This window comes from Bos taurus, chromosome 18 (genome assembly GCF_002263795.3).
Source record: "Bos taurus isolate L1 Dominette 01449 registration number 42190680 breed Hereford chromosome 18, ARS-UCD2.0, whole genome shotgun sequence".
NCBI lineage: Eukaryota > Metazoa > Chordata > Mammalia > Artiodactyla > Bovidae > Bos > Bos taurus.
In genome coordinates this window covers 24,744,919-24,771,977 of record NC_037345.1, presented here as the reverse complement: position 1 = coordinate 24,771,977, position 27,059 = coordinate 24,744,919, and the positions used below count along the sequence as shown (strand labels likewise).

At 47.4% G+C, this 27,059-nt stretch overlaps 1 protein-coding gene across 2 annotated transcripts; it reads right to left on the bottom strand.

Annotated features, from left to right (window-relative positions):
- Positions 1 to 16: 16 nt before the first annotated feature.
- On the bottom strand, positions 17 to 26,847 carry BREH1 (retinyl ester hydrolase type 1). 2 transcript variants are annotated; one of them, XM_005218470.5, is made up of 14 exons: positions 26,739 to 26,847; positions 24,075 to 24,282; positions 20,435 to 20,579; positions 19,525 to 19,658; positions 17,288 to 17,441; positions 15,490 to 15,594; positions 13,164 to 13,268; positions 10,797 to 10,835; positions 8,159 to 8,299; positions 6,295 to 6,375; positions 5,867 to 6,014; positions 1,679 to 1,810; positions 617 to 689; positions 17 to 351 (listed from the first exon to the last, which is right to left on the bottom strand). In XM_005218470.5, exons 1-14 carry the CDS (start codon positions 26,788 to 26,790, stop codon positions 168 to 170), a joined length of 1,701 nt encoding a protein of 566 aa, XP_005218527.1. In that variant the 5' UTR covers positions 26,791 to 26,847; the 3' UTR covers positions 17 to 167.
- Between the last annotated feature and the right edge of the window lie 212 nt (positions 26,848 to 27,059).

Here is a 27,059-nt window from a genome sequence, read left to right as displayed (position 1 = left end):
AGACAAAGACGTTGACTTGGTCTCCAAAAGAACGTTTATTTCCAAATCGAGGCCACAGAAACAGAAACTCCCCCTCCCTGACCTCTGCCACTCCCATCGGATAATTCCTCAGCCTCCACAATAAGATGCCTCTTTGGTCCATAAACATTTCTAGAGAAACCCCCGGTTTACAGCTCAACATGTTTTGACCGTGGTGCCTTCTTTGTTGCCTCCTGGGACAGAAGCTCATTCCAGAAAGCCACTTTCTCACTTTTCAGCTTCTCGGCTGCCTGAGTGTTAACACCAATCTGAAGGTATCCTTCTTTCTGGTCATACGCTGGCCAGTGGGGAAGCCCCTTCCCATTGGGATTCCTAGAACAAAATCAAACAGAAATTCCCCAAAGCTGCTGTGTGGTCTTGGACCTCTGAGATTGTCAGGGACCCCCCTGGCTTCATTTCTGCCAAAGGCTCAAATGCCTCCAGAGATAGGAGGCTGACCATGTCCTGGGCAGCCAATCTATCACGGGGAGCTCTCATCTCAGAGGTCACAGGGCGGGGCGTTTGACCATCACACATTGGAAGCTCCCCCCACCCAACAGACACGCCCAACCCCGCTCCATGTCTGCCAGCAGCTCACCCATTCCGAGCAAAGTTGGCCCAAAATTTCATCATCATCTTGCTGAGGTTGATCTCTTCTTCTGAGGCACCATCTGTGGGGAGGGGACAAAGCCAATGCTGCTCAAAGAGTGGTTCATGGGCAGTAGCAGCACTTGAGAAATTGTTAATAAATTCAGAAATGGGGGCCTTACTCCAGACCTACTGAGTCTGAGTCTGCATTTTAAGAAGATCTTGGGTAACACAAGTGGACTTTAAACTTGACAGTTACCAACTGAGGCTGGGCTCAGTGAAGGGCTGCAGTCGATCCATAAGCTGACTGCCTTGTCTTCTGTGCCCACGCGACTGCCCTTCTGCCTTTAGTGTTTCAGGGACACACCCCAGGGTTGCTGCTAGAGTAACCCCACTCCCAGGATGCTCTCCTTTGGGTCTTTTCTCAGTGTCTTTGATCCACACACATTTTCATAGAATCTGGAAAATAACTGAGCTCCAAGATCCCGCAAAAGTCACCCAACCAGGAAATGCCCAGAGGCATTGTGTGTAATGAACAGTTCTGTGATGTGTCACACACAATTTGTCTGTAACTACTAATGGTTAAGGCATTGAAGACATCTGTGAAAAGTTTTTATTTTTTTTAATATTACACACCTAGATATATTATGATATTAAAAGATATGAGTTTTAGACAGATAGATGATTGGATAGAGAGACACACATGTTAGTCCTGATTCAAGGTAAATAACAACTCTAATTTTACCCTCACGCACATTCTGATGTGTTCTTGTGAGGGCAGAGTGAGTGGTGGCCTTCTAGCCCTGAGCAGGGCCCTGCGGGTGACCCAGCTCCCGTCTTGCTAACGCCCGGTCTGGATTCTTACAGTGACCAGGGTGAGGGCACAAGGATTCACATTCTCCATCAGGTTCATTAGAGCAAAAGGATGGTTGGGACCTTTGTCCTTCCACCCTGTTATGGTGAATTCAGGAAACTAAGACCTGGAGAGAAGGAGGAACCTGCCCAAGGTCACCAAATAAACTTGAACCCAGATCTCCTAACTCCAAGTTCATAGTCACCAAAGGGCCATCACCTTGCAAAACTGGAATCCCGAAGACAGAGGACTGTTCATCCCCATGGTCCCCTATCACTGTCTTGGATTTCAGCTCTGATGAGAATCTTGGGCGATACTGAAATTCGTACATGTAGGTTGGGACTCCAGCATCTGGAAAACATGGATTCATACATGGTTCATTTCAGCAGACGCACACCTGATGGTATCAAGGTCTCCGGGGGTCTGTGAGCAATCAGGAAATTGGGGGCACGCCTAGTCCTGAGTGAATAACAACAGTATGAATAGCAGCTGCCCGCTGTGAGAACCAACCGTGTGCCAACCTTGTGTGTTCCTACAGGAAGCCCCTGGTTATGAGCACATGAAAAATTTTGGAAAAATTTCATCACTTGTTTAAGGCTGTGTAGTTGGTAGAGGTGGAAAAGGATTTGAGCTGGGTATTTATTGAATGAGTAAGTGAAGAGTGAATGAATGAATGTTGAAACCTTGAGTAGCTCCATTCTAAATAAATATAGGGGCACTGGGTCAGTTCACATAAGCCCCTTTTGATCATCCATGCACAAGGACATCCATACATGCACACTTTATTGTATTTCATTGCTGACAGGCTAGTCTTCATTTCCTTTGAGAATACCTGCAGCCTGACAGGTGTCTTCCATTATGTCCATTTTTGAACCTTTCCAGTGATTTTCACATGTATTCCAAGAGTGAAGTAAATTCAAGTTGTGAGCCTGAACGTGCGGATTTAAACACAAACCTATGCAGAAAGGGGAAAATTTGCTCCCCGTGTCTCAGGAAACCTCAATCCAGTATTTCCTTTTTGTCCGTCCTCTCACATGTCTTGATTCCTGCGTGGCTCAGGGAGTGTGCAGCACTGGCAGAAGGAAGAAGGGGCTGAGGAAGGGGACAGTCCCTCTCTCCTGGCCTCTCTCCTCCCCTCTCCTCTCCCCTCTCCTCTCCCCTCTCTCCACCCCGTCTCGAAGCCCCAAGAAGAGTCAGTTTTCCTGCTGATGCTTTAGCAGAGATGCTCATCTTGTTCCTTCAGGGCTAACTCGTGGGCCCCCCACCTGGGGAGCTCTGTGCTTTGCACTGATCGTTATGCCACAGCCAGTGACTGTAATGGGGAAGGGTCAGGCCCCAAGGCAGACTGGTGGGCAGATATCACAACATCCCCTCCCCACCTTGGGGATACTATCACATTTGGAAAATGCCAAAAAAAAAAAAAGAAAGGAAAATGAACAAAATGATCACTTATAATCGCACTGCTCAGAGTGCAGAGTGCTCTGTTAATATTTCAGAACTTATTCCACTTATGCATATAAAATTATGATACTATTGATAATTATGTTATTACATATGCCCATAATAATTGCTTCATGTCATTAAAATTTCCCAACAAAGTAGTTTAACAATATATGCCATCCCAACAGGAGGATGTAAAATAATTTGTTTAATTGCCTCCCTCATCTCCCACCTTTGCACTTTGGTTTAGCAAGAGGTGGTTTTTGGAAGAAGCAATCCTCTGTGGTCCCACAAGCCACTTATTAAACAGTTGCTTCAAGGCTGTGGGCTTCCCTGGTGGTTCAGATGATAAAGTATCTGTCTGCAATGCTGGAGACCCAGGTTCGATCCCTGGGTCGAGAAGATCCCCTGGAGAAGGAAATGGCAACCCACTCTCGCCTGGAAAATCTCATGGACAGAGGAGCCTGGTAGGCTACAGTCCATGGTGCTGCAAAGAGTTGGACACGACTAAGTGACTTTACTTTACTTCAATGTCAAGCAGAGAATGCCGTAAGGAGGGGCTTTAACCTTGGCTCTACCATTTTAAAGTTTTAGAAAGAACTCATGATCCAACCATAGGGGAAAGAACTTTCATGAATGAGAGAAATTATTTTTGGGAGCATATTGCCCAAAAGATATTTTTGTTCATTTTTTTCTTTTTAACATTTCTGGCTTAAACTTCTGAGATTTATTAAATTCCTACAACCACAACACAAGTCTTCAAAAGAATAAGTAGGGCACAGGTTTGAATAGTAACATTTAGGAACAATAAGAAAAGCAGAGGGAAGGAAATAGCTAGCAATAAAAAATACACAAATTTAAACAGTGTGATGTTCTTTTTTCTCTATTTGGTAAGGAGGGGCTTATGAAATTGGCAGCATTATTTTTATTTTTTAATCTGAGTATCTTAACAGAGAGAATTAAGAAATACTCATTCTTATATACTGGAAGCAATTTCACAATATGTATCAAGAACTTTAAAATGGTCCTACAAGCTAGCCTAGTAATTAAACCTTTAGTAACCAAATCTAAAAAAAAAATCATCAGAGATTTCGTTAAAGATATATGCACATCAGGCTGAGCATAATATTTTACAGCATCAAAGTATGGTCAGCCTGCCTCAATATCCAGTAGGACAGGAATACTAAAGTAAATTTTAATGTATTATTCCATGAGATAATGGATGCTTTTTATGAGTTTTCATTGACATTGAGGAAATGCTTACCATATAGGATTCCATGAAAAAAACACAACATAAAATTAATATTTAAATTATATGTAAGTCATGGGAAGATTAATGAAGAAAATATGTCAAAAATTTATAGTGGATATTTCTATGAATTTTGAAGGCTTCCAAGGTTAGAGCTAGCTTTGACTATAAATTTGACTAGAAACTAGAAATTTCTAGTTTCTTCTTTATGTGTTTCCATATTTTCAAAATGTTCTACAACTATAAGATGCTAATTTTTATATTCAGAATAAGTTCTCTTCTGTATAAAAAAAGACTTAAGACAAGTACAAAAAGTTAAAAAAAGGAAAGCATAATGTTAATGAAGTCTGGGAATTCCAAGCAAAAATGACTCTGATGGGGGTCCGACACATCCTGACTCACCCAAGATGACTGGGTCAACAGACAATGAAGCAGAGGAAACCACATGTATGGAGAGACAAGACCACTTTGTGAGAGAACAGCTCTGACCCCAGGCCGCCCCTGGCTGAAGAGCTTCATCAAGACCCTAGGGAGGAGGAAGGGTAACCAGAACCTATCCATGACTGTATTGAACTGGGGGGACCTGGTAGGTCAGCTGTAGCTACTTTTTATTATGCTTATAGAGTCCCAAATTCTAAAACCCTTCTAGCATGGTTAGAAAGAGTGATCTGGGTTAGAGAACCACGTCCTGCCTTGCAGACTAGGTGAGAGATAGCTCCTGGAAAGGGAGGGTCCTGTGAGGACCTCAGCAAGGCACTCCAAAAGGACACCTCCTGTCCAGGTGAGCTCCTCCATCCTTGGCCTCATGCCCCTAGGGCCCCCTCACACACAGTCTTGGGATATGCTAAAAGGTCCTGCGATAGACCCAGCACACACTGGCATGGAACAAGGCCAGCTGCAGACATCAACATTCTCCAGACCACTTGCCCCATACCTCCCTCTGCTCAGTCCTTTGGGTTTTCTTGGTCCCAGACAACATTCCTGATCCGACACTTGGCCTCATGCTATCTCAGCTCCACTGGTTAACAAACTAGTCTGAAGCTATCTCTGACCTTGGAAGGTTTCTAAGACAAAACCTCCAATATTTGCCCTGTGGCCCCACAGACTACTGTAATTCAGGTGAGGGACCCCGGGGCAGAGACTGTTGGTGTCTCCCCAAGTCCCCTGCTTCTGGGCACACTGGCCAGAGTTCCACCTCCTGCATCTGTAGCTCTTTGCCTGAGGTCTTCGGCAGCCAGAGACCATTCTGCCCACATGTGCAGCAGATTAAAGCACCAGGGAATTAACTGCCCTTGGGAACAGCCTTCAACTGATGACTCATCAAAGCTGGAGGATAAATACCCCAGCTCTCTTGCCACTGACTGGGGAAAACCCTGAGCCACGTCTTCTGCTGGTTTCCCAGTGATTCCCCAGCCCCAGGTGTCCGTGGTGGATACTCGCTTGACAGCACAGTGTAGACTGACTTCCTTGTCCATCCGTGTCACTTCTCCACTCCTCTACCAGTGTTATCTGGGATCACCCAAATACACTGCCTGCATTTAGGTCCTTCCTCAGAGTCTGCTTCTGGTGGAAACCAAAATAGGACAGTGCCCCACCCCTGGCTATGTGGAATGCATCTTGAAGTTTTCTTATATCTTTCTGTGCTGAGGGTTAAGACAGAATACAGTGTGAAGCTGGTGGGGTCAGGGTCCCTCTCCTGTCCAATGTCGAAGACTCACCTCTGTGGTAGCGGGCCGTGTTCACAGACGGGACACCAAACAACCCATCTGCAATCAAGTCCAGGAGCAGGTCTTTCTTTTGGACGGGGTCATGTGTCCCTCCTAAATACTTGTCAGTGGCCACTGGAGCCAGTTCCTCAGGGATGTTCTGAAATAGATCAAAAGTTAAAGTGACCACCAAGCCCTAGTGAACAGCCCTGGCTTCCCCAGCCAGGGAGGAAGGCTTGCATTAATGGTGAACTTCTCAGGCCCCATGCCACCACTCCTGCCCACCCCTGGTGGTGAGGTGGAAAGGCAGAAAAATAGGAGCTGAACCCCCCTGACCCCTAGCCCCAGTCTTCATTTTGCCATCAGATGCTCTGAAATTGGAAACAAGCCCCTGCCCCTCTTTGGTGCTCAGCCAGTTTCTGTGATTTCTAGAGTCTTACAAGGATGGGGTAGGACTTCCACACGAATGACGTGGCCATCTCCTGGTCCATCTTGCCTGCAGTGAGTGGGAAGCCCATGAGCTGTTAAAACAAAGGTTAAGCAATTATGAAATCATCAGGAAATAGCAGGAAAAACCAAAGTGACCAACAGACCAAACTAAATGGAGGCTGAAGGTCACTTTGTCATGCGTTTTTGATGAGTTTTGGACTCAAATGGACTTTAATATCCAGAGACCAAGGAGTGTAAAGAGGATAATGTAATTGTTAAGGGAAGCTGTCCTAGTCCTTGTGTGTGTGTGTGTATATGTGTATGTGTGTGTGTGTATGTGTGTGTGTAGACACACACAGACAAACAATTAGAGTCCCCAGAGTGGTCCAGACAGACAGGGAAGATTTCGGCCAGCCTAGGGTTGAAGTGAAGGGCTCTGGGGCAGATGACACGGACCCACAAATACCCTACCTGTGTCAGCTAACTGGTAAAAAAAAGTGAAAGTATTAGCAGCTCAGTCATGTCTGACTCTTTGCAACCCCATCGACTGTAGCCCAACAGGCTCCTCTGTTTGTGGAATTCTCCAGACAAGAATACTGGAGTGGGTAGCCATTCCCTTCTCCAGGGGATCTTCCCGACCCAGGGGCTTTACAGGCAGATTTGATAGTCAGATAACTGAGAAAGCCCCAAATCCTGCCATTATGACTTTGGTCCTTTGGTATAACCTCTGAAATCATTCTGAAGAACCGCAGAACTACAACTCCATTAAAGCTCAGCCCTAAGAGACTAGACCAAACTCCAGGACAGCCAAAGAAGGCTTAAGGCCATGTCCCCAGGATGACCGCAGGCCCCCTTCAAGAGCTCTGGGCTGCCAGGAGATTTTACTGTTTGTTTCCGCCAAAGCCTGGTGATAGGCAGGTAGGTCCCTGAACTCCCTCTTAGAGCAGTTACTTTAGAACTCTTGTAATTATAAATCTTTTCTTTGTCCCTTTACATGTAAATCTACCACCCAAAGCTGTTTCCTCAAGGACCTGAGAGCCATCTCTATGAAAAACAAACATGCAGGGGATAATTCTTGCTCTGTCCTCCAGTCCCTGTGAAAAGATAAAGGCCTAAGTTCAGTGGGAACCTTGATTCTACACACTGCCTCCTGTCATAAGACAGAAGTTTGTTTCTTCTCCAGATAAATGCCAGCTAACAAATCCAGGTGGTCCAGTCACATGGACAATCCACCCCACCCCACCCCACTCCCACCCACTCCTTAAATAAGCTCCAGGCTTTCATTTCAGGGATTGGATTCAGTTCACGATGGATCTTTTCCCTAGAGCAGGGGTGTAACTGAATCAAATCTGTTACCACGTCACCTAGTGTCCGGCTTTGTTTATCTTTGGCAGAAGGGAAAGCCCTTCCTAACTTTTGAAGTCAATTTTAACCCAGGAGGAAGCAGGCTCCTCTGACTCTTTCCGTGAGATGAGTGAGAGCACGGGTGACCAGGGGTGATTTGTGGGGAAAGCATGAAAACAGCAAGCCCTAGGGGAGAGGCTGCAGGTCCCAGACCTCACTCTCCAGAACCCCCGAGCCCCTGGCCCCGTCCAGGCCTTGGGTTTCATCTGCCCAGTGACGATCTCCACCGGCCCTCCCGGAACCAGCATTTCAGGATCCATGGATGGGGGGACAATCACAGAGTGTGTGGGGACGTGGGTCCCCAGGGCTACATCTCCCAGATGACAGTGTGGACCATCAGAGATAGTTTTCATGGAAATGTCAACTTTTGTATGACGGGGACAGCTGGCCTGGTCCCAGAGAGAGGTCTGTGACCAGAGATGGGAGGGTGATGGGATGGGAGACAAGTTTATGAGGCCTGCGCTTTCTCACCAAAGGCAGAATCCAGCCAAACTCTTGCTTGTTGATTCCGACGATGTAGGGAACAGTGTTGAAGTTCTTTTCAGCCAGCATCTCTTCTGGCATCTTTGGCAGCAGCACTCCGTCAACCACGGTGGGCAGGAAAGGATAGGTCTGGGGAAGAGGGCAGAGTATTGTCTGTGCTTCCCCTTCCAGGTCACACCCGCATCCCCGTCTCCACCTGCCGGAGCTCACAACCAGTATCGCACACCTGAGTCCTAACAAAGGGGGATAACTCTGTGGACCCCAGAGGGTAGGACTCTGACCAGGGGACAGCAGTGGCCAGGTGATGGGGACAGATCTTCAGTCAATTTGGTATAAAAATACATAATATATAATGTGCATATATTTGAAGTATCTATCTATCTAACTATATGTCTCTTTCCAGTCTCATTCAGCTCTCTGTATTTGTGATACTTAAGCTCTAAAAACTTACTGTAACGGACTTCCCTGGTGGTCCCCCAGTTAAGAGACTGTCTGCCAATGCAGGGGACATGGGGTTTAATCCCTGGTCCGGGAAGATTCCGCAGGCCTCAGGGCAACTAAGCCAACAAGGGCTCAGCGGTTCCCTGGGTGATGGGACTGTAAATCCCTTGGCCATCAGCCTCAACAGTGCTGCCCACTGTGCTTTTTTTTTAATCCGCCTTCATCTCATAAAATCACAAACATAGCTTGTTTTTCATGGCTTCGTCACACGCTATAGATGTTAATTTAGCATATTCCTAAGCAGCTCAACGAACTGATCGGCAAATAATCTTTTCCTTATTCTGGATGCTACGCATTGTTGATTCATTAACACTGAATTCTTGACCAGCAGCACTGTCATCCATGCCTGAAGGCAGTTTGTCTAATACTCATATTTCTCACAAGTCAGACACATCGTAGGCTGCCTGCACTTAGGCACACTAGACAGCCCTTCTGTCTGTGGTCAGGATTATTTTAAACAGCAAAATTGACAGCACAAAACTCAAGAATGCAAAAGGTGGCACTAAATAGGACCATGAAAAGATATGTTAATGGTATTAGAGATGAAACAAAAAGACAAAAATGTAGCTCCTTGTTTGATCTCTGTGAAGAAAAGGGAACCCTCCTACACTGTTGGTGGGAATGTAAATTTGTGCAGCCACCTTGCAGAACGGTATGGAGGTTCCTTAAAAAGCTAAAAATATTATCATATGACCCTGCAATCCCACTCCGAGGCATATATCCACAGAAAACTCTAATTCAAAAAGACACATGCATCTCAATGTTCACAACAGCCCTATTTACAGTAGCCAAGACACGAAAGCAATCTAAATGTCCATCGACAGATAAATGGATAAAGAAGATATGGAACATATGATGGAATATTACTCAGCCATGAAAAAGGATGAAACAATGCCATTTGCAGTAACATGGGTGGCCGCAGGGATTATATACTAGGTGAAGTAAGTCAGAAAGAGAAGGACAAATGCCATATGATATCACTTATATGTGGAATCTAAAATATGATGCAAATGAACTTATTTACAAAACAAAACAGACTCACAGACAGAAAACAAACTATAGTTACCAAAGGGGAAAAGGGGTCGAGTGGGGATAAATTAGGAGTTTGGGATTAGCAGATACAAACTCCTATATATAAAACAGATAAGCAACAAGACCCTACAGAGGGAGCTATATTCAATATCCTGTAATAAACCATGGAGAAGGAAATGGCAACCCACTCCAGTGTTCTTGCCTGGAGAATCCCAGGGACAGGGGAGCCTGGTGGGCTGCCGTCTCTGGGGTCGCACAGAGTCGGACACGACTGAAGTGACTTAGTAGTAGTAGTAATTAAACCATAATGGAAAATAATATTAAAAAGATTGTGTATATATATGTATAGTTGAATCATTTTGCTATATACCAGAAACCAGTCCAACACTGCAAATCTACTTAAAAAAAAAAAAAAACTTTGTTGAATGACTAAGTCTCATTTGATCCTCTCTACACCTTTTAAGGTAAGACTCCCCAGGGAGTCTGCAGAGAGGCCAGGACTGAGATGCCACAGAAGTAATGCCATCAGAACCTGGTGAAGGGAAGCGTTGGAAGGTGAGAGGAGACGAAGGAGATGGGAGACTGCTGTTGGAGTTTCCCACGTGGCTGGGAGGAGAGTGGTGTCCTGAGGACTCAAGACTCATGGCTCCTTTCCCCACATCCCTGCAAACAGTGCGACTTGCACAGTCAGTCAACCTGAAACCCCCCAGGAGATGATCCGGGCTCCTCCTGGAGGCTTCTGAAGAGCCCCTTACCCAGTCATCTCCACTCCCCACAGTGGAGGTTTCTCGTTCACCTTCTCCCAACAGGGCGTTTTCAGGAATGTAAACAAGACCATGGGCTGGTTGGGGACAGGGACACAGAGTTGGTGATGGAGAGCACTGCCCGGGGGTCAGGGTACTGGGTTCTAGTCTGATGACTGGTCTCCTCCTGGGGCCACCCGGACATTATTCTATCTCTCTCTGGGCGTCAGCAGGGTAAACACAAGGAGTTACTATGGCTTCGCATGGGAGAATTCCTGTCATTCATATGTAACTGGAGCTTAAAGGTGTCAAGACTTAAAACCCATAATAAAGAAACCAAAGGTCCTTACCTTTGTTGGGTCTCCCAAGAAATTAAGAGTGAAAAAGTTCTGTGAAGACAAAGACAGAGGTTGTGGTGAGGAGGCTTCCTGGGAAGAAAGCTGACCTCTGTGAGCTGTCCCAAAGGTACCAAGTGCTCCTTCCTGGTGCCACCCTGGCTGGGCTGAAAGGAAGCGGGCACGACACCCTCCCCTGGGCACCAGCACAGGGAGCAGGTGTGGGATGGGGGAGGGGAGCTCTGCAGAGGACTGTTGGTTGCCTGCCTTGCCCTCCACCCATTTCCCCTTCTTCTTCCTCCAGGCAACAACACCCTGATTTTCCTTTGGGGGGCCCCCTCTCCCCAACTCTCACTCCATGATTACAGGCATCTGTATGTGACCTCAGGTGCACCAAATCCCTGAATACAGGGACTACTTCAGCGGTGGACATGTGCCCATGTCAGTTCAATAGAGTTTACCCAAAACTTTTGCTGGAGTTATTGGGAAAGAGGGTTTCTAAGCAGATAGGATGTAAGACTAGAGTATTGTTGTTTAACTTCCCTAGGGGCCAGATCTGCCTAAGAGTGAAGCCAACACAGAAAGGTAAAAGCTGAGGGATAGAGACTGATTCTTAATAGCATCATATGTGCATCCAGATCCAGCCACGCCAGAAGCCGTCAACTCCTGGACTTGTCCGTGAGTTACCAGAAGATTCTGTAACAATATATTCCTCTCTCTTCTCAAAGCACTTTGAGATGAGTTTTCTCATCTTGCATTAGAAAATCCTGACTCCTACAAACTCACTGAAAATTCTCTTTGTTGTAAGTTTACCACGATTGTACTGACATTATTGTTATACTGTAGCTAACAGGCCTGACCAGTACATATGAGGTCACCAAAAACGGTCTCTCCATTATGTGTTGTAGCCCTGCAATCCAGGTGCATGTGTCCATGTGTGTGTGTCTATGTGTGTGTACTAGGGTGAGAAGGTAATCATGGAAACACTTCCACATGATCTCAGAAAACTCAGGAGGATTATAGAGGCTCTGGGTTTTACCAAAGTTACCAATTCTCCCTTTATAAACTGGACCTCATGTACCACATTGAGAGGTGCTGAAATAAATTCACATCCTTTCAGGCATTAGAAGGCAGTTGTGTTTTCATTCTTTGAACATATTGGTCACATCATGTGAGCCTGAGAAGCCAGGATCTAAGTCCCAAGGCCACACTGGAAAGGGCTCAGAGTCCAGTGTTAGAGACTTGTTTCTGGGGGTCCAGGAATACCCTCCGAGTCCAGACAGAGAGCCCAGGTGCTTAGGTTACTCTGGGCTTTCTTTCAAACTCTCCCCGACAGAGAGGATAGTTTCTATTGGCCTGGGTGCTATATTTCTGGGTGTCCATCCTGCTGTGGCTTCTCTGTGATGACGCACTGCCACAGACATCCATCAAGCCTCACAGGTCACCTTCTCTGTGAAGTATCCTTGCTTAGTACAACAAATACTTCCCCTCTCTGTATGCCTACCACACAGAGCCCACAAAGTATGTGGGTGTGTTTCTCCCTGGAAAGTTCCTTGTGAGCAGGGACTATATAGCTGATTCACGTTCACATCACCCTCCCTGCTACCACCCCTCCCCGCCGCACACACATTTAACCTAGATACATGGATGGATGAAGTGGTCAGTAGGTGGAGTACTGGTGAGTCAGATGGACAAGTGGATACATGGAGATGGGTGATGGATGGATCACTGATTGGAGGGACGGATGATGGAGTGACAATACTGGTATCTGGATGGTGCATGGATAATTAATAATAGATGAATGAAAAGTTTTGAATGGATTTGTGGGCTGGATAGAGGAATGATAAGATAGATGAATAAATGAATGGATGGTTGGATAGATTAATGGGTTGATGTACAGTTTTCCTAGAATAACAACTGAGGCAGAGTCTTAAAAAAATCTAGAAAAGTGGCCCACCATTAGCTTAAAAATGAAAAGGTTTCTAAGTTAACTAAGATAAATTGTGATAATCTTTCCAAAAATATTTGTTTTTTATATTTCTGTCCCTAAAGTTCAGGATGGTAGTTACCTCTGAAATATACAATGTTTAATTTTTTAAAATATATCTAAAAATGAGAATAGAAAAAATGTTTTGATAGATCTAGAGGATTATTAATTGTTCATTATGTTCTTTTTTTGACTTTGCTAAAGTTTGAGATATTCATAATAATAAATAAAAACAGTTCCCCATTCAGATCCAGAGGCTGACACTGCTCCTGGGAGGTGAGAAACTGTCCCAGGTAATTTTTCTAGGGCAAGAGGACTGAAGCTGAAATGGTGAAGCCTGGAGCCATGTTTCCAGGGTTGGCGGCTCGTTTTTCCAAGAGAACTGATGCACTTACCATCTTTTGTGTTATCTCCAAGAGCTCGTCCTCTGTCTTCTGGCGCAGGCAGTGAACAAGGACAGCCGAGGTGATGGTTTTGCACCCAGCAAAGGCAGCAATTCGCTACAGAGATCACAGGTGACAGCAGAATTCAAGAGTCACTTCTCTTCCCTCCATCAGTACTGAGGTGTTCTGTCCCAACCTCAATTTCTCAAGGCAGCCAGAGGTAGCAGAAAACACCCGAGACCAGGACTTCCCTGGTGGTCCAGTGGTTAAGAATCCGCCTGCCAGTGCAGGGGATCCGGGTTCCATCCCTGGTCTGGGAGGATTCCATCTGCTGCAGGCAACTAAAGCCACGCACCACAACTGCTGAAGCCCCTGCACCCCAGACCCCATGCTCTGTAACAAGAGAACCCACCACAGTGAGAAGCCTGTGCGCCACAACTAGAGAAAGCCTGTACACAGCAATAAACACTCAGCACAGTCAAAAATAAATACATGATTAAAAAATAATAATAATAAAATTAAAGTTTAAAACACTAAAAGAAGAAGAAGAAGAAAGAAAAAGAAAATGCTCCAGACCAGTTTGCGTGGGTCCTGGGTCCCAGTCATGCCGATTATACAGCCTCTGCTCTGTTACTTTATGTCTGTTAAAATGGGCACAATATCCTTGAAACTGAAGAGAGGTATCATGGAATGGAGCTTAAAAATGTGGAATCCACAATCCCACTATCTAATTTCAAATCTTGTCTCATCCAATTAACAGCCATGTGGCCTCAGGCCAGTCACTGGCAAAGTGAAGCCAGAGGGGAAGATGCAGCGGAGAAGTCAGGCGCCAGGATGGTGGGGCACTGGAGAGTGTGCACACTGGAGACGGGTCCAGTGTCTGACATGCAATCAGTGCTCAGCCATAAGAAGTGGACAGAGTAGGGGGAGAGAGAGAGGGAGGTAGGGCAAGAATAAGAATCTTAGATTCCTTCATTATCTTAGATTCCTCCCTTTAAGTGAGGCTGCTGGCCCTACCCCTCCACCAACCAGCCCGACCAAAATGCTCCACATCACTGACTCTAAGGCACACTCCTCAGCAGGGCCTTTGTGTTGCTCACCCTTCCCTGTCTTCCTAACATTCTCCAAATAAAGGCAAAGTCCCCACTAGGTCCTATGTAGCATGGCCCTGCCAATGGCCGCATCCTCAGCTCTCTCCAGGTGCTGTCTGCACTTTCTGCCCTGGCCATATCAGCCTTCCTCACCCTCTCACTTGAGATACCTGCTCCTGCCACAGGACACTTGCTCAGGATGTTCCCTCTTCCTGGATATTCTTTTCTTACCAAGTAATTTACTGCTCACCCTTCTCATCTCAACTCGTTGATCATTATTTTTTCCAGGAGCCTTTCCTGATAACTTCTCCCTACACACTGGACTAAGTGCTCCTTTTGGATTCTTTTGACATCAGGTACCTCTTCTCTCGGAGAAGGCAATGGCACCCCACTCCAGTACTCTTGCCTGGAAAATCCCATGGATGGAGGAGCCTGGTAGGCTGCAGTCCATGGGGTCGCTAACAGTCGGACACAACTGAGCGACTTCACTTTCACTTTTCACTTTCATGCATTGGAGAAGGAAATGGCAACCCACTCCAGTGTTCTTGCCTGGAGAATCCCAGGGACGGGGGAGCCTGGTGGGCTACCGTCTCTGGGGTCGCACAGAGTCGGACACGACTGAAGCGACTTAGCAGCAGTAGCAGTAGCTCTTCTCTATTGCTCTAGTCACAGTTGACATTTTACAAGTTGTGCAATTGTATAATTATTACTCTATCTCCTAAATTATAATAGAAGCTTCATGAGGTTGCCAGATGTCAGATTATATCAAAACTACTTGTTGAGTGAATGAATGATTGAATGAATGCTCCAGGAACCTACCCCAGTCACAAGCCCCCAGGGAAAATCCACTCCAGGCTCACATGAGGCCAATGAGTTCAGCAGACTCAGACACTGAGGGAGGCAACACAGATGCCACTGCCCACTGTGCAGCCCCTCACCCCACCTGGCACACTTTGGGACGCATGTTCAGTGCAAAGTGCGCCGGGGCTGGCAGTCCAGAGTCACGAGCCCGAGTCCAGCTCTGCCCTCATCACTGGCTGACCTTGACAAGTTCTTCTGCTCTCTGCCCCAGTTTGCTTAGCAGGAGAACTGGGAGGTGGGGTGGAGTGTGTCCTCGCCCTTCCTGGTCAGCCACCCTCACTGCTATGATTCTCTGAGGATGTCAGCCAGACCCTGTGATAAGAAAGGGCCCTGACAACTTCAGCAGAGCAGAGCATGGTGTAGGGACAGTCCAGTGTGAGACCTACCTTAGCTTCAGCCTTAGAGTCCTTCTTGACCAGGCCAGGAATAAGGGCAACGCCACTCTCTGAGATGGCCCGGTGGAAGAGATTCTTGGCCAGAGGAGATAAAACCTGGGAGGAGAGTGGCAAGAAAGGGAGTTTATGCTCACAGGGAGTGGGGTCTTCAAGAGCTAGACCCATCCATAGCCCCATCCTGGACTGTTCCTATGGAGACCATGGGGCTCAGTGGACATGACAGGTCCTTGCTTGAACTGACTGACCTTGTTCCCTAGACTGACCGGAGGGTCCAGCTTCTCCAAGAAAACCTCCTCTAGAGGGAACCAGGTGTACAGAGTGAGGCATAACAGTCAAAGTATCTGAAAGGCAGCTGGAAATTTCTAGCATCGATTTAAACACACAGTTCTAATTTTCCAATTCCATTACTCAGGATTTAAGGGAAATGATTTGGAGGCAAACAAAAATCTCCAAGATGTTCATGTTATTCATAACAGTAAAAAGTGGAAATAACACAAGGTGTTATATGACATTGGGTAAATAAGGTATTTTTCATTCTTCATTCAAAGACTAGAAATACTAATGACTATACACACAAAACATAAATAATAATTAATGGTTAGGGAAACATATATGCTATAATGTAAAGGAAGCTTTTTTGTTTAAAAATTCATACATATAGATAGATGATAGATAGGGTGATTTATGGGAAAAGGGCTATTCTGGTGGCTCAAATGGTAAAGAATCTGCCTGCAATGCAGGAGACCTGGGTTCAATCCCCGGGTTGGGAAGATACCCTGGAGGAGGTCATGGCAACCCACTCCAGTATTCTTGCCTGGAGAATCCCCAAGGACAGAGGAGCCTGGTGGGCTACAGTCCACAGGGTTGCAAAGAGTTAGACACGACTGAGCGACTAAGCACAGAACAGCACAACAGCATGGAAAAAAGACCAGAAAAATGAAACTGTCCATGGTGAGAATCACTGGCTAATGGGATTGTGGATGAATTTTTATTTGAGGGGGTTATCTATGATTTTCCTTTTTCTCCATTTTATAAAATATAAAAAAGTTTTCCCTGAATATTCAACTATGATTCCACATGTTTTAAAAATATAGTAATAGTGCTCAATAGTGAGGTAGCTGGAGTGTTTCCCACAGCTCCCAGCACCTTCTAATCTGGCTTTCCAGCTTTGCTTCCCTTGGTGTCTCCCTCATTCCCATTCCCCACACCACACTCCCAGGTCCTATTTGTGTCCCTTGTCGCCTGTCCCATCCCCCATCCCTCCTCTTCTTCTCCTTCTCCCCAGCCCAGCTCCATCCCTCAGCCCCAGAGACTGCTGCCCTCCCTCCTGGGCATGGACAAGCCCCCAGAGCCCTCAGAGGGGACCCCCAACCTGTTCCTAGTGCTCGTGTCTCCCTGAACTGTAGGCCTGGCTTCAAGTCAGACAAGGACACCCAGACCAACCTCATGGTCAGCTCCTCTGATTAATCATTTACACCCACCCCTAATCTCAAAAGAAGTGAGGCGAGTCCTAACGTTAAAATGATTAAGAAGGAGAGGATGAGCTCAACCGACACAGGACAGAGAGTGTCTGTCGCAGCTGTGGCTGCAGCTACGGCCCTGGAGGCTGAGCTGAGTCCTGAGCTTCCTGGGGGCCAAGGGGAGTCTGGCCATTAACTCTCCACCATCTGATGCTGCACAGAGGTGGGTCAGCCTTGAATCCAGATCTTGAAAGTAAAGGTCCCAGGACTAGATGGGCTGGTCTGCAAGGGGTCCCATCAGCAGCCACATCAGGGCCAGGAAGACTTACAAGAACAGAGACACTTTCCGCTCCTGCTGACCCTCCAAAGATGGTCACAGAGCCTGGATCCCCTCCAAAGTTGGCAATGTTCTCCTGGACCCAGTGCAGCGCGGCCACCTGGTCCAAGTGGCCCCAGTTTCCCCGGCTGTGCTCGTCCCCTGTGCTATGAGTAAGAGAACAGGGTGGGGATGGGGGCAGAGATGTCCCGGCAGGGCCCTGAGGACCAGAGATGGGGCTGGGGGTCCAGGGGAGCCTTCTGGAAAGGACTGGGCTTCCACAGCCCTGACACAGGGTCTTCATCTTCTTCTATCCTATTCTGCTGTAGGGCTCTACATATCCATCCTTTATCTATTGACTGAGCATTTCCTATGAGTACATGGACTTCACAAATATCCAAAGAAGGGCATTCCCGGTGGAAGAAACAGCAAGTGCAAAGGCCCTGGGGTCCAGTGAACAAAAGTGTGAGTCTAGGACATGCAGCTACAGAGGGTCCTGAGGCTCTGGGTGAGGACATCCATGTCGCTGTAAGTAAGAAGGGAAGCCATTGCAGAGATAACAAGATTCCATTTATGTCTTAAATGATCACTCTGGTTACTGTGGAACCAAGAGGATTTGGTGGTGACTGAATGTGGGGAGTGAAAAAAAGAGAAGAATTCATGCAACCATAAGGTTTTTATCCAGAGTAACTGGAAGGGTGTATTTGCCAATAGCTGAGCAGGAGGCCCTGTTGAGGGGACCATGGGAGCCAAGGGTTATGTCTGTTAGTGGAGGAGTGAGGTGCCCTCAGATGCCCCATAGAGAAGGTAGGAGGCACTTAATGGTGTACTTGTGGGCTTCAGTGGAGAAAAGGGACTAAAAATAGGAAGCTTGGAAGTGCTCCCTGAGGTCACTCAAGGAAATCAGTGGGACAAAGAAGGAGATGCACAGAGGCTGAGACAGGAGGAGGAGGGCCAGGGAGGAGCTGAGAAGGAGGACCCATGAGGGAGGAGATGGCCAGGAGCCAAGAGAGGTCAGCTTTTCAAGAAGAACTGAGGGATCACGTGTGGATCTGCCAAGGTTGGCTGAGAGATGCTGGGGCATGGTGACCTGGACCAGAGTAGTCTGGTGTCTGGTTAGGGTGAAACCTTGGTTCATGTGGTAGAAGAGAGACTGGGGGAGAGGAAGTGGGGCGAGTATGTGCAGTTACACTGTCCCTGGGAGCAGACACGGGTCGTGGGGGGAAGAGCTGAAGGGTCTCCGTGAAGGGGACACATCCTGAGACACGACTCCCCTGGGACAACCCTCCCCCAGCCCACAGGTCTTTCCAGGGAGGTGAACACCTCTCACCCAGGCCACCCCCCAGCATCTCAGAGTAAGAGGTCCTGGCGCCAGTACATTCGGGAAAAGCTCAGTAACTGCCTGCTGGAAACCTGGTTCCTGTCCCCAGAGAATCCACACAGGAGACTCAAGCCTTCACTCATGCATGTGCCAAGTTCCAGAAGGAAATGGGGTGAGTGGCCCAATGCTCCTCCCAGTAGATGTACCCCTGGAGTCAGATGCTCCTTACGACCTCCCAGTTCCAGGCACCCGTTCCTTCACCTAAAAGACTTCACGGAGCTCCCACATGAGTCTACCCCTTCCTTTTTTTAAAAAAATTAATTTATTTTTTAAATTGGAGGCTAATTACTTTACAATATTGTGGTGGGTTCTGCCATACACTGACATGAATCAGCCACGGGTGTACATGTGTCCCCCAGGTCCTGAACCCTCCTCCCACCTCCCTCCCCATCCCTTCCCTTTGGGTTGTCCCAGTGCACCGGCTTTGAGTGCCCTGCTTCATGCATTGAACTTGGACTGGTCATCTATTTCACATATGGTAATATACATTTGCTTCCCCAGGAGATAAGATGTGTGAGCCTCTAAGTGCTGTGCTGCATGATAACTGTCATCTTAAAGATACTGCAACATGCCAGGCAGCAAAGTGAAAACGAGATAAGTAGTTCAGATGAGATAACATCTGGGTTGGGCTTGGTAGGAATAATAGGAGTGTGTCAGGGAGATTAGGTGTTTTATGTGTAAGAGCTCAGAAGTAAGTGCACCAGGGTGGCTGGGGAATGAGAAGGTAGGTGGAGCCCAATTAGGAGGGGACTCAGATGTCTTAGTAGGGAGCCTAGCAAGGAGCCCCTTGAGGGCTTGCATGACCAGAGTAGGGTCCTAGCACCCCCACACTGGGGGCAATGTGCCATCAGGAGAGTCCAGAGTCTTACCTGAAGAATCCCCAGATGCCCAGGCGGTACTGAATGGTCACCACCACCACATTTTCATGGGCAGAGAGGACCAGCCCATCACAGCTTGATGCTCCACCCGTCAGCAGAGCTCCTCCATGGATCCACACCATCACCTGGATTGGGCGGGGTGGGGGGGGGGGACCCAACCACACAGGTTACAGGAAGCAGAGCTGGGGAAGACCTCAGAGGCAGGTTTGGTCACCTACCGGTTCTCCAGCAGTGGCCCAGGCCGCCACCCCACTCAGGGCACCCCGGCTGCCCCTGCCTGTCTCCCCTACCCCAGTGCCACCTGCACTCAGCGCTCTTCATGCTGAGAACATCATCATGGGAACAGCCAAGGCTCGAGCATCATCTTCTTTCCAACACTCCCACCACCCTCACTCCTGGGCCCCTCACCCAGCTCAGCACACTCAGCATGCAGAAGCCCTTCGTTAGAAGCTTGTTTCAGCTTCATCTTAGTTACCTTTTGTGTGGCGAATTCAACTTCTCATGTGAATGAATGATCGTGTCAAGAAGCCTATGCCCTGGGTGGTACCTCATCTTAATATGACTTCCTGCTGCCTCCTTCTGCTCCCCAAATCTCACCCATCCTCCAGAGACCGGCCTAAAAACCACCTCCTCCAAGAAGTCTTCAACCATTTGATGAATATGATCTGAAAACCTACTAGGTGCCAAGGACTGTGGTAAGAATTGAGGCCATTCATAATGCATGTCCCCAAATTTAAGGAGTTCACATAGCAAGAAAGTGAGAATAGCTAAAGTTTTTGTTAACACCATCATCATGGGAACGGCCAAGGCTCGAGCATCATCTCCTGCCCAGCACTCCCACTCCTGGATCCCTCACTCCTGGACCCAACACCAGCCTTGACCAGTGGTTCCCACCGCTTACCGGCAGCCTGCTTCTCTTCGTCAAGTCAGCAGGGGTGTAAATATTTAGGTAAAGACAGTCTTCAGAAAATTTAGTCTTAACAGTCTCCATTCCGTTGCTAATGAGGTCTGAGGTCATTTCCACCAACACTGCGTTTTGGGAGCACCTGGGAGGGGCAAGGAAAGAGAAGAACTCCTGATGTCCAATCAGAGCTGACCAAGGAGATGTCTCCTGTAGTGAGGCCAGGTCTTGGACTGGGAGAAGTAAGCCTGTAAACAGAGCTGTCTTACCAGATTCCAGACACTGGAATGGGTAGGAGACTACCTGGGGGGTCAGGATAGGGGGCTCTAGGGCTCACCAAGGTCTCTGGGGAGAGTGACTAATGAGAAGACCTGGCACCTCCCCCTTTCAGGAGCTTCGGAATGCATTGTGTCAAGAAGATGCTGCTTATGAGCCTGGAAGTGGACCATTTCCTGCATTCCCTGGTTGCAGCTGGCTCTCTGCTGCATAGCGAGTGCAGGGTGCTTACGCTCCTCTACAGGTCAACTAGGAGTTCCAGTTCATGGGAGACTTCCAAAAACGGTGAGAAGCCACTCTGTTGGCAGTCATTTAAGGCATGCCACAGGTCAAGGGCAAAATATTTGTGGTGAACATTAGGAGAGCTTGGTTCTAGTTCTGCCTCTGCACTTACGTGCCAGGTGACCTTGGGCAAGTTCCTTCTCTGTTCTGGGTCTCAGTCTGCCACGTCTGAGTGCAGGGAATGATTTCTATATGGGTCTTGCAGCACTGACATGCTAAGATTTTGTCAGCTCATCTCGTCAAGTGTTATGCATTGCCCAAATAATGGATCTGAAAGGTCTAACAGCGGTAACAGGCAATACTTAATATTTAAAAGACACTTGCTCCTTGTAAGGAAAGCTATGACCAACCTAGACTGCATATTAAAAGGCAGTGACATCGCTTTGCCGACAAAGGTCCGTACAGTCAAAGCTATGGCTTTTCCCATAGTCATGTATAGATGTGAGAATTGGTCCATAAAGAAGGCTGAAGGCTAAGGAATTGATGCTTTTGAATTGTGGTGCTGGAGAAGACTAGAAAGTTCCTTGGACTGCAAGGAGATCCAACCGGTCAATCCTAAAGGAAATCAACCGTGAATATTCATTGGAATGACTGTTGCTGATGCTGACACTCCAATACTTTGGCCACGTGATACTAAGAGTCAACTTGTTGGAAAAGACCTTGATGCTGGGAAAGATTGAAGGCAAAAGGAAAAGAGGGTGGCAGAGGATGAGATGGTTAGATAGCATCACCGACTCAAGGGAGATGAATTTGAGTCCAGGAGATAGTGAAGGACAGAGGAGCCAGATGGGCTACAGTCCATGGGGTTGCAAAGATTCGGATATAACTTATGGACTGAACAACCACAAAATCTTCAGATCAGGGGCTTCCCTGGTGGCTCAGTGGTAAAGAATCTGCCTGCCAGTGCAGGAGACACAGGTTCAATCCCTGATTTGGGAAGATCCCACATGCCACGGGGCAACTAAGCCTGTGAGCCACAACTACTAAGTCTGTGCTCTAGAGCCTGGGAGCCTCAACTACTGACGCCTGCGCGCTAGATAAAGACTGCACAGCATCAAAGACCCAGCACAGCCAAAAATAAGTAATAAGATAAATAAAATTATTTTAAAAAATCTTCAGATCAGACCCATGATATGGGTTCTATTATTATCCCCATTTTACAGTTGAGAAAACTGAGGCACAGAGAGGTTATAGAACCTGCCCAAGGTCACATAGCCATGAAGAGTCAGACTATGCACTGCTTATGTTTCCGAGGACATTATAAGCCACATTTCCAGATTTTCAGAAAGCAGGCATGGTGGCCCCCAGTACTGAGGTGCTTGGATGACATAGCTGTCAAATGACTGTCAGAGCCCCAAAGAGACCCTCTTGATTTCCATCCTGGAGGAGCTGTCCCCAGATCACCAAGGCAAGTGGATATAGTATTCATAAAAGGATACAATGAAAAATTAATGGGAAAGAGAGTTCAACATCACTAGTATTGAGATAAATGCAGAATAAACTCTAAAATTATATAAATAATTATGATGCTAATAATTATTATTATTTTGCCTACTCAATAGCCAAAATATTTTTAAATAATCTCAAGCATTGGCTACGGTCTGGTGAATGAAAGTTTTCATATATTAACGAAAAGAGTGTAGCTGGGACATTTTCGGAAGGAGATTTAACAAAAGGTGATACTGTTTTACTCAGAAATGTCATTTCTTGGAACTCAGCCTCAATTACTGTGAATGTGCATAAAGGTTTGGCTATAGGATGTTCATCACAGTGCTAATTATATTATCAAAAATATCCAGAACTTAATGGTCCCAAATAAGAGACTGGGTAAATAAACTATAACTCAATACCCAATGTAATGTAATGTCAGGCTGTGATATGTAATGACATATAACCATGTTTATGATACAAATGAGCAAAGCAGACATCCAAAGTATCTGTATCGGGCTTCCCTGGTGGTCCAATGGTTAAGAGTCTGCTTTGCAATGCAGGGACATCGGTTTGATCCCTGATCTGGGAAGCTCTCACACGCTGTGGGACAGTGAAGCCCGTGAGCCACAACGACTGAGTCCGAGCCCTACAGCCCATGCTTCACAACAAGAGAAGCCACGGCAGAGAGAAGCCCACGATCTCAACTAGAGAGTAGCCCCTGTTCCTTGCAACTAGGGGAAGCCCACGTGCAGCAACAAAGACCTGGTGCGGCCAATAAAACTTAATAATCAAAATTTTTAAAATTGTTAAAAAAAATAAAGAATCTGTATTGTGTGATATGATACTGTGATATAATAAGAAATGTGTCTTTGGTCTTCCCATTTCCTGCAAGGAGTTCCTAAAGCCCTAGGAATTTCCTAAGTGAAGAGAGTGACAAACGCATCATATGTTGTGTTAATGAGGTGGTTCTGGACCCCACCTTAGGGCGGAAAGTAGCGGCAAGAGGCAGATCCTGGAAATCCCCAGAGATCCACGCATGTAGATGTCCTAGGTGTTCTGGGGGATGACTTTGACTTCTTTGCCCAACGTGGACACAGTGACTAGGACACACCGACCATTGCTGTCCTCCTTACTAGGCAGCAGTCACACCTGGGAGTTAGGAACTGGCGATACCCCAAAGACTCCCCACCCACACACTTCCTGGCCCACCTCACTCCCCAGCTGCATCGAAGATCAAGACAGAAGAATAAACAGAATCGTTACTTCTGACCACTGCTCAACTCCTTGTTTTATTCCAAAGCACTTAGCCTATTCTTACATATTATTACTCTGCTACCTTGCATATTGCTCAGGATCTGTCTTTCCCTGCTACAAAGGCAAGCTGCATGAGGGTGGGATCTTTCTTTGGGTCACTGATGGATCCCAGGACACTAGAACACGCCTGACACATAGGAGGTGCTCCAGAAATATTGGTTGAATAAAAGGCTCTACAGTGCTGTGAGAATTCTGGAATGCTGGTAAGGATCTACAATATCTTGAGGATTTCAGAATAAAGCATAAGCCACTCAGAGGATTGCCTTGGCTCCTTCCTGCATCCCTTTGAGACTAACATCCCCACTGAACGATGCCAAAAGCCACACCCCCGGCTTACATGGGAGAGTAAGAGGTGGTATTCTTCACGAAGGTCCATGGTTCTGCAGGCTGCGGCGGAGCAAACCTCAAAGATCCAAGAGGAGGCTTGGCAAAAGGAATTCCCAGGAAAACGCCCACAGGCTGTGCAAATCCTTTTAAGCTGACATATTTTCCCAGGACTCTGCCCTGAGCGGTGTCCACAATAGGCGGTGAGGGTGGCAGCCCTGCTGGACATTGGGAGGAAATGAGGACACGTCAGAGGTGAAGGTTTGAACCGGATTCTGGGTGGACTTTGTTACCTTTGCCATGTGATCTTGAATGTCCTCTCAACTCTCTAAGCCTCAGCTTCTTATGTGAGAGACAGTGAAGCTGACTGTCCTTCCTAACTCACAGGGTCATCAGAGAGAGCGAGACTGGGGGTCACACTCTGTCTGTCCCATTCCCATGGAGCAGACAGTTCCTTCTCACTGAGCTCAAATGCATCTCCTGCAGTTGCCACGTCAGGCCTGGTCCTCCCTGCTTGGGGACATCCTGTACCTTCACAAGGCAGGTGGCCTTCGTGTTGACCCCTGTTCATGCTCATCTCTCAAGTCCTCTCTTGTCCATCCTCAACAGCTGCAGTTTGTTTAAGCATCCTAACAGAAAATGATTTCCAGCCTCTCACCCTCCCAATTGTTCCCTTTTAGATACAGATAAAACGACAACCTCTCCCTCAAAGCGTGTGGCCAGAACAGAGAAGAATAACCCAGATCTGGTCTTATAAACACATCTGATGATAACCTTCAAGAGACATGAAGTGGACAGATGGCCAATTGGCAAAGGTGAAAAAGTGGGTGGTGCTGTGAGGCACAGGCAGCAATGGTGACGGCGGCGGTTACCACCTGAGGTGCATGTAATGATGTGTATTGGGTACTTTCTCTGTGCCATGTGGACATTCCAATGACAAAAGCCTCGCTAGGGAAACATTAATATGCCCATTTTACAAAAGAGGTAACTGAAGAAATGGAGGAAGCCAGTATGGATCTTTAAAAGATGGAAATAGACTGACTCTACCCAGATAAACCAGCAGAAAGGGGATAATCAGCTTCTAATGTGCTTCTTACTCTGCTCTTCCCCTCAGTTCCAGGCCTCTCACAGTGTCACAGCACCAGGAAGAGGATTAAACCCAGTGTAGACTGGACTGTCAGAGCACTTGCTCTGGACTCAGGAGACAGGGATAGAATTCAGAGCATGATTTTCCAGCTGACCTTGGATACATACCTTTCCCCTCTCTGAGCCTCGGTTTTTCCATCTATAAAATGGTACAGATACATTCTGAGGGCTCTTGCTGCACCCTTGTATTAACCATGTCTTCTATGCTGTGTATTCTGATGCTTTGACACTGGGAGCCTTGCTGATTCTGGGGGGACTGCCCCTCCCAGAGTTAGCCAATCCCTGGAGACAGGAATGAACTTTCTCTTCCAGCATGCCAGAGGCTGAACCCCAACCACCTTCTTTATCAGGCCCTCCACAATGGCCACTATCATCCTGCCCTAATCACTCCAAGGCAAAGTACCTAACAGTTGTGGGCACTCCCTAAGCCCTAGAGCGTGGCGGGGATTGGCTAGTTCCCTCACCCTATCCAGCCCACCCCACTAACCAAGATAAAGTTCTTGCCCTGATTCCTCCCTTCTTCCTCTGCCCCTGACACACCTGCTGCTTCACCTTCTAGCCCGCCAGGTGGTGTCACACCCCCACCTCTGGGAAACTGGGAAAAACAAACTATCTCTTAAATGGCAATTGGCTCCTGATCTATGGGCTTTACCACACCTCAGGGTGTCTATTAATACACTATAAGTTATAACAACTCTTTTACTTATGAATCACTGCTTTTTCACTTTTTCCAATTCCAGACACTCTTTAGAAACAACCCATTTCACACTTAGAACAGCCCAATGATGTAGATACAGTTCTCACCTCCATTTTAGACGTGCAAAACTTAGACACAGAAAAGAAACATCCCTTGTCTAAGAATACATAGCTACTGAGTGCTGCCTTGGATGGGAACCCTTGTACACTGACTCCAGAGTGGACATTAATACTCCATTAACCCACTTTTGGAGAAGGCAGTGGCACCCCACTCCAGTACTCTTGCCTGGCAAATCCCATGGATGGAGGAGCCTGGTAGGCTGCAGTCCATGGGGTCCCTAGGAGTCGGACACGACTGAGTGACTTCACTTTCACTTTCATGCATTGGAGAAGGAAATGGCAACCCACTCCAGTGTTCTTGCCTGGAGAATCCCAGGGACCGGGGAGCCTGGTGAGCTGCCGTCTCTGGGGTCGCACAGAGACGGACAGGACTGAAGTGACTTAGCAGCAGCAGCAGCAGCAACCCACTTTTAGCCATATCTGGACTAATGATCAAGGGGGAAACAGACGGAGCTCGCCAAAGTCCTCAGCTGCTCAGCGATAGGTGAGCTGGTTGCCCTCCTGCACGTGGCACGGCCGGTGGGCTCCCAGTGGGTACCCTCCCCTTTGTCTCCTGTCGCCGCCGGGAGTTGGCAGAGCCTCAGAGTTCTGACAGCTCGCGCTGCTGTGGGACCTGGCAGCTTGTCACTGCTTTGCACTGTACGCTTCTCCTCCACCTGGTCCCCTACAAGGATTCCCAAAGACCGCCTGCTATTTGCATTTCAGGACGACTCACCCCAAGCCGTGGAAATGGCGAGGGAGGTCAGGACGAGAGCGACGAGCCCCATGGTGGCAGGACAGCAAGCTCTTCGTCCTCAGGTCTCTGTGCCTACCGAGGGCCTTATGAGTCAGCCCAGTTCCCGCCCCCTCCAGCTTCTCCCCTAGCCCCGCCCCCGCCGCCCAAGAGCCTGAGGAGACAACAGAAAAGCTCTCCCCGCTACCGAAGATGAGAGGGCTGACGTTTCCGCGGCCAAGCCCGTCCAGGCCCCGCCCTCCAAGACTTTGACTTTTATCAAAAGAGCTTGCATTAAACTTTCTGATTACAGATAACCACTGA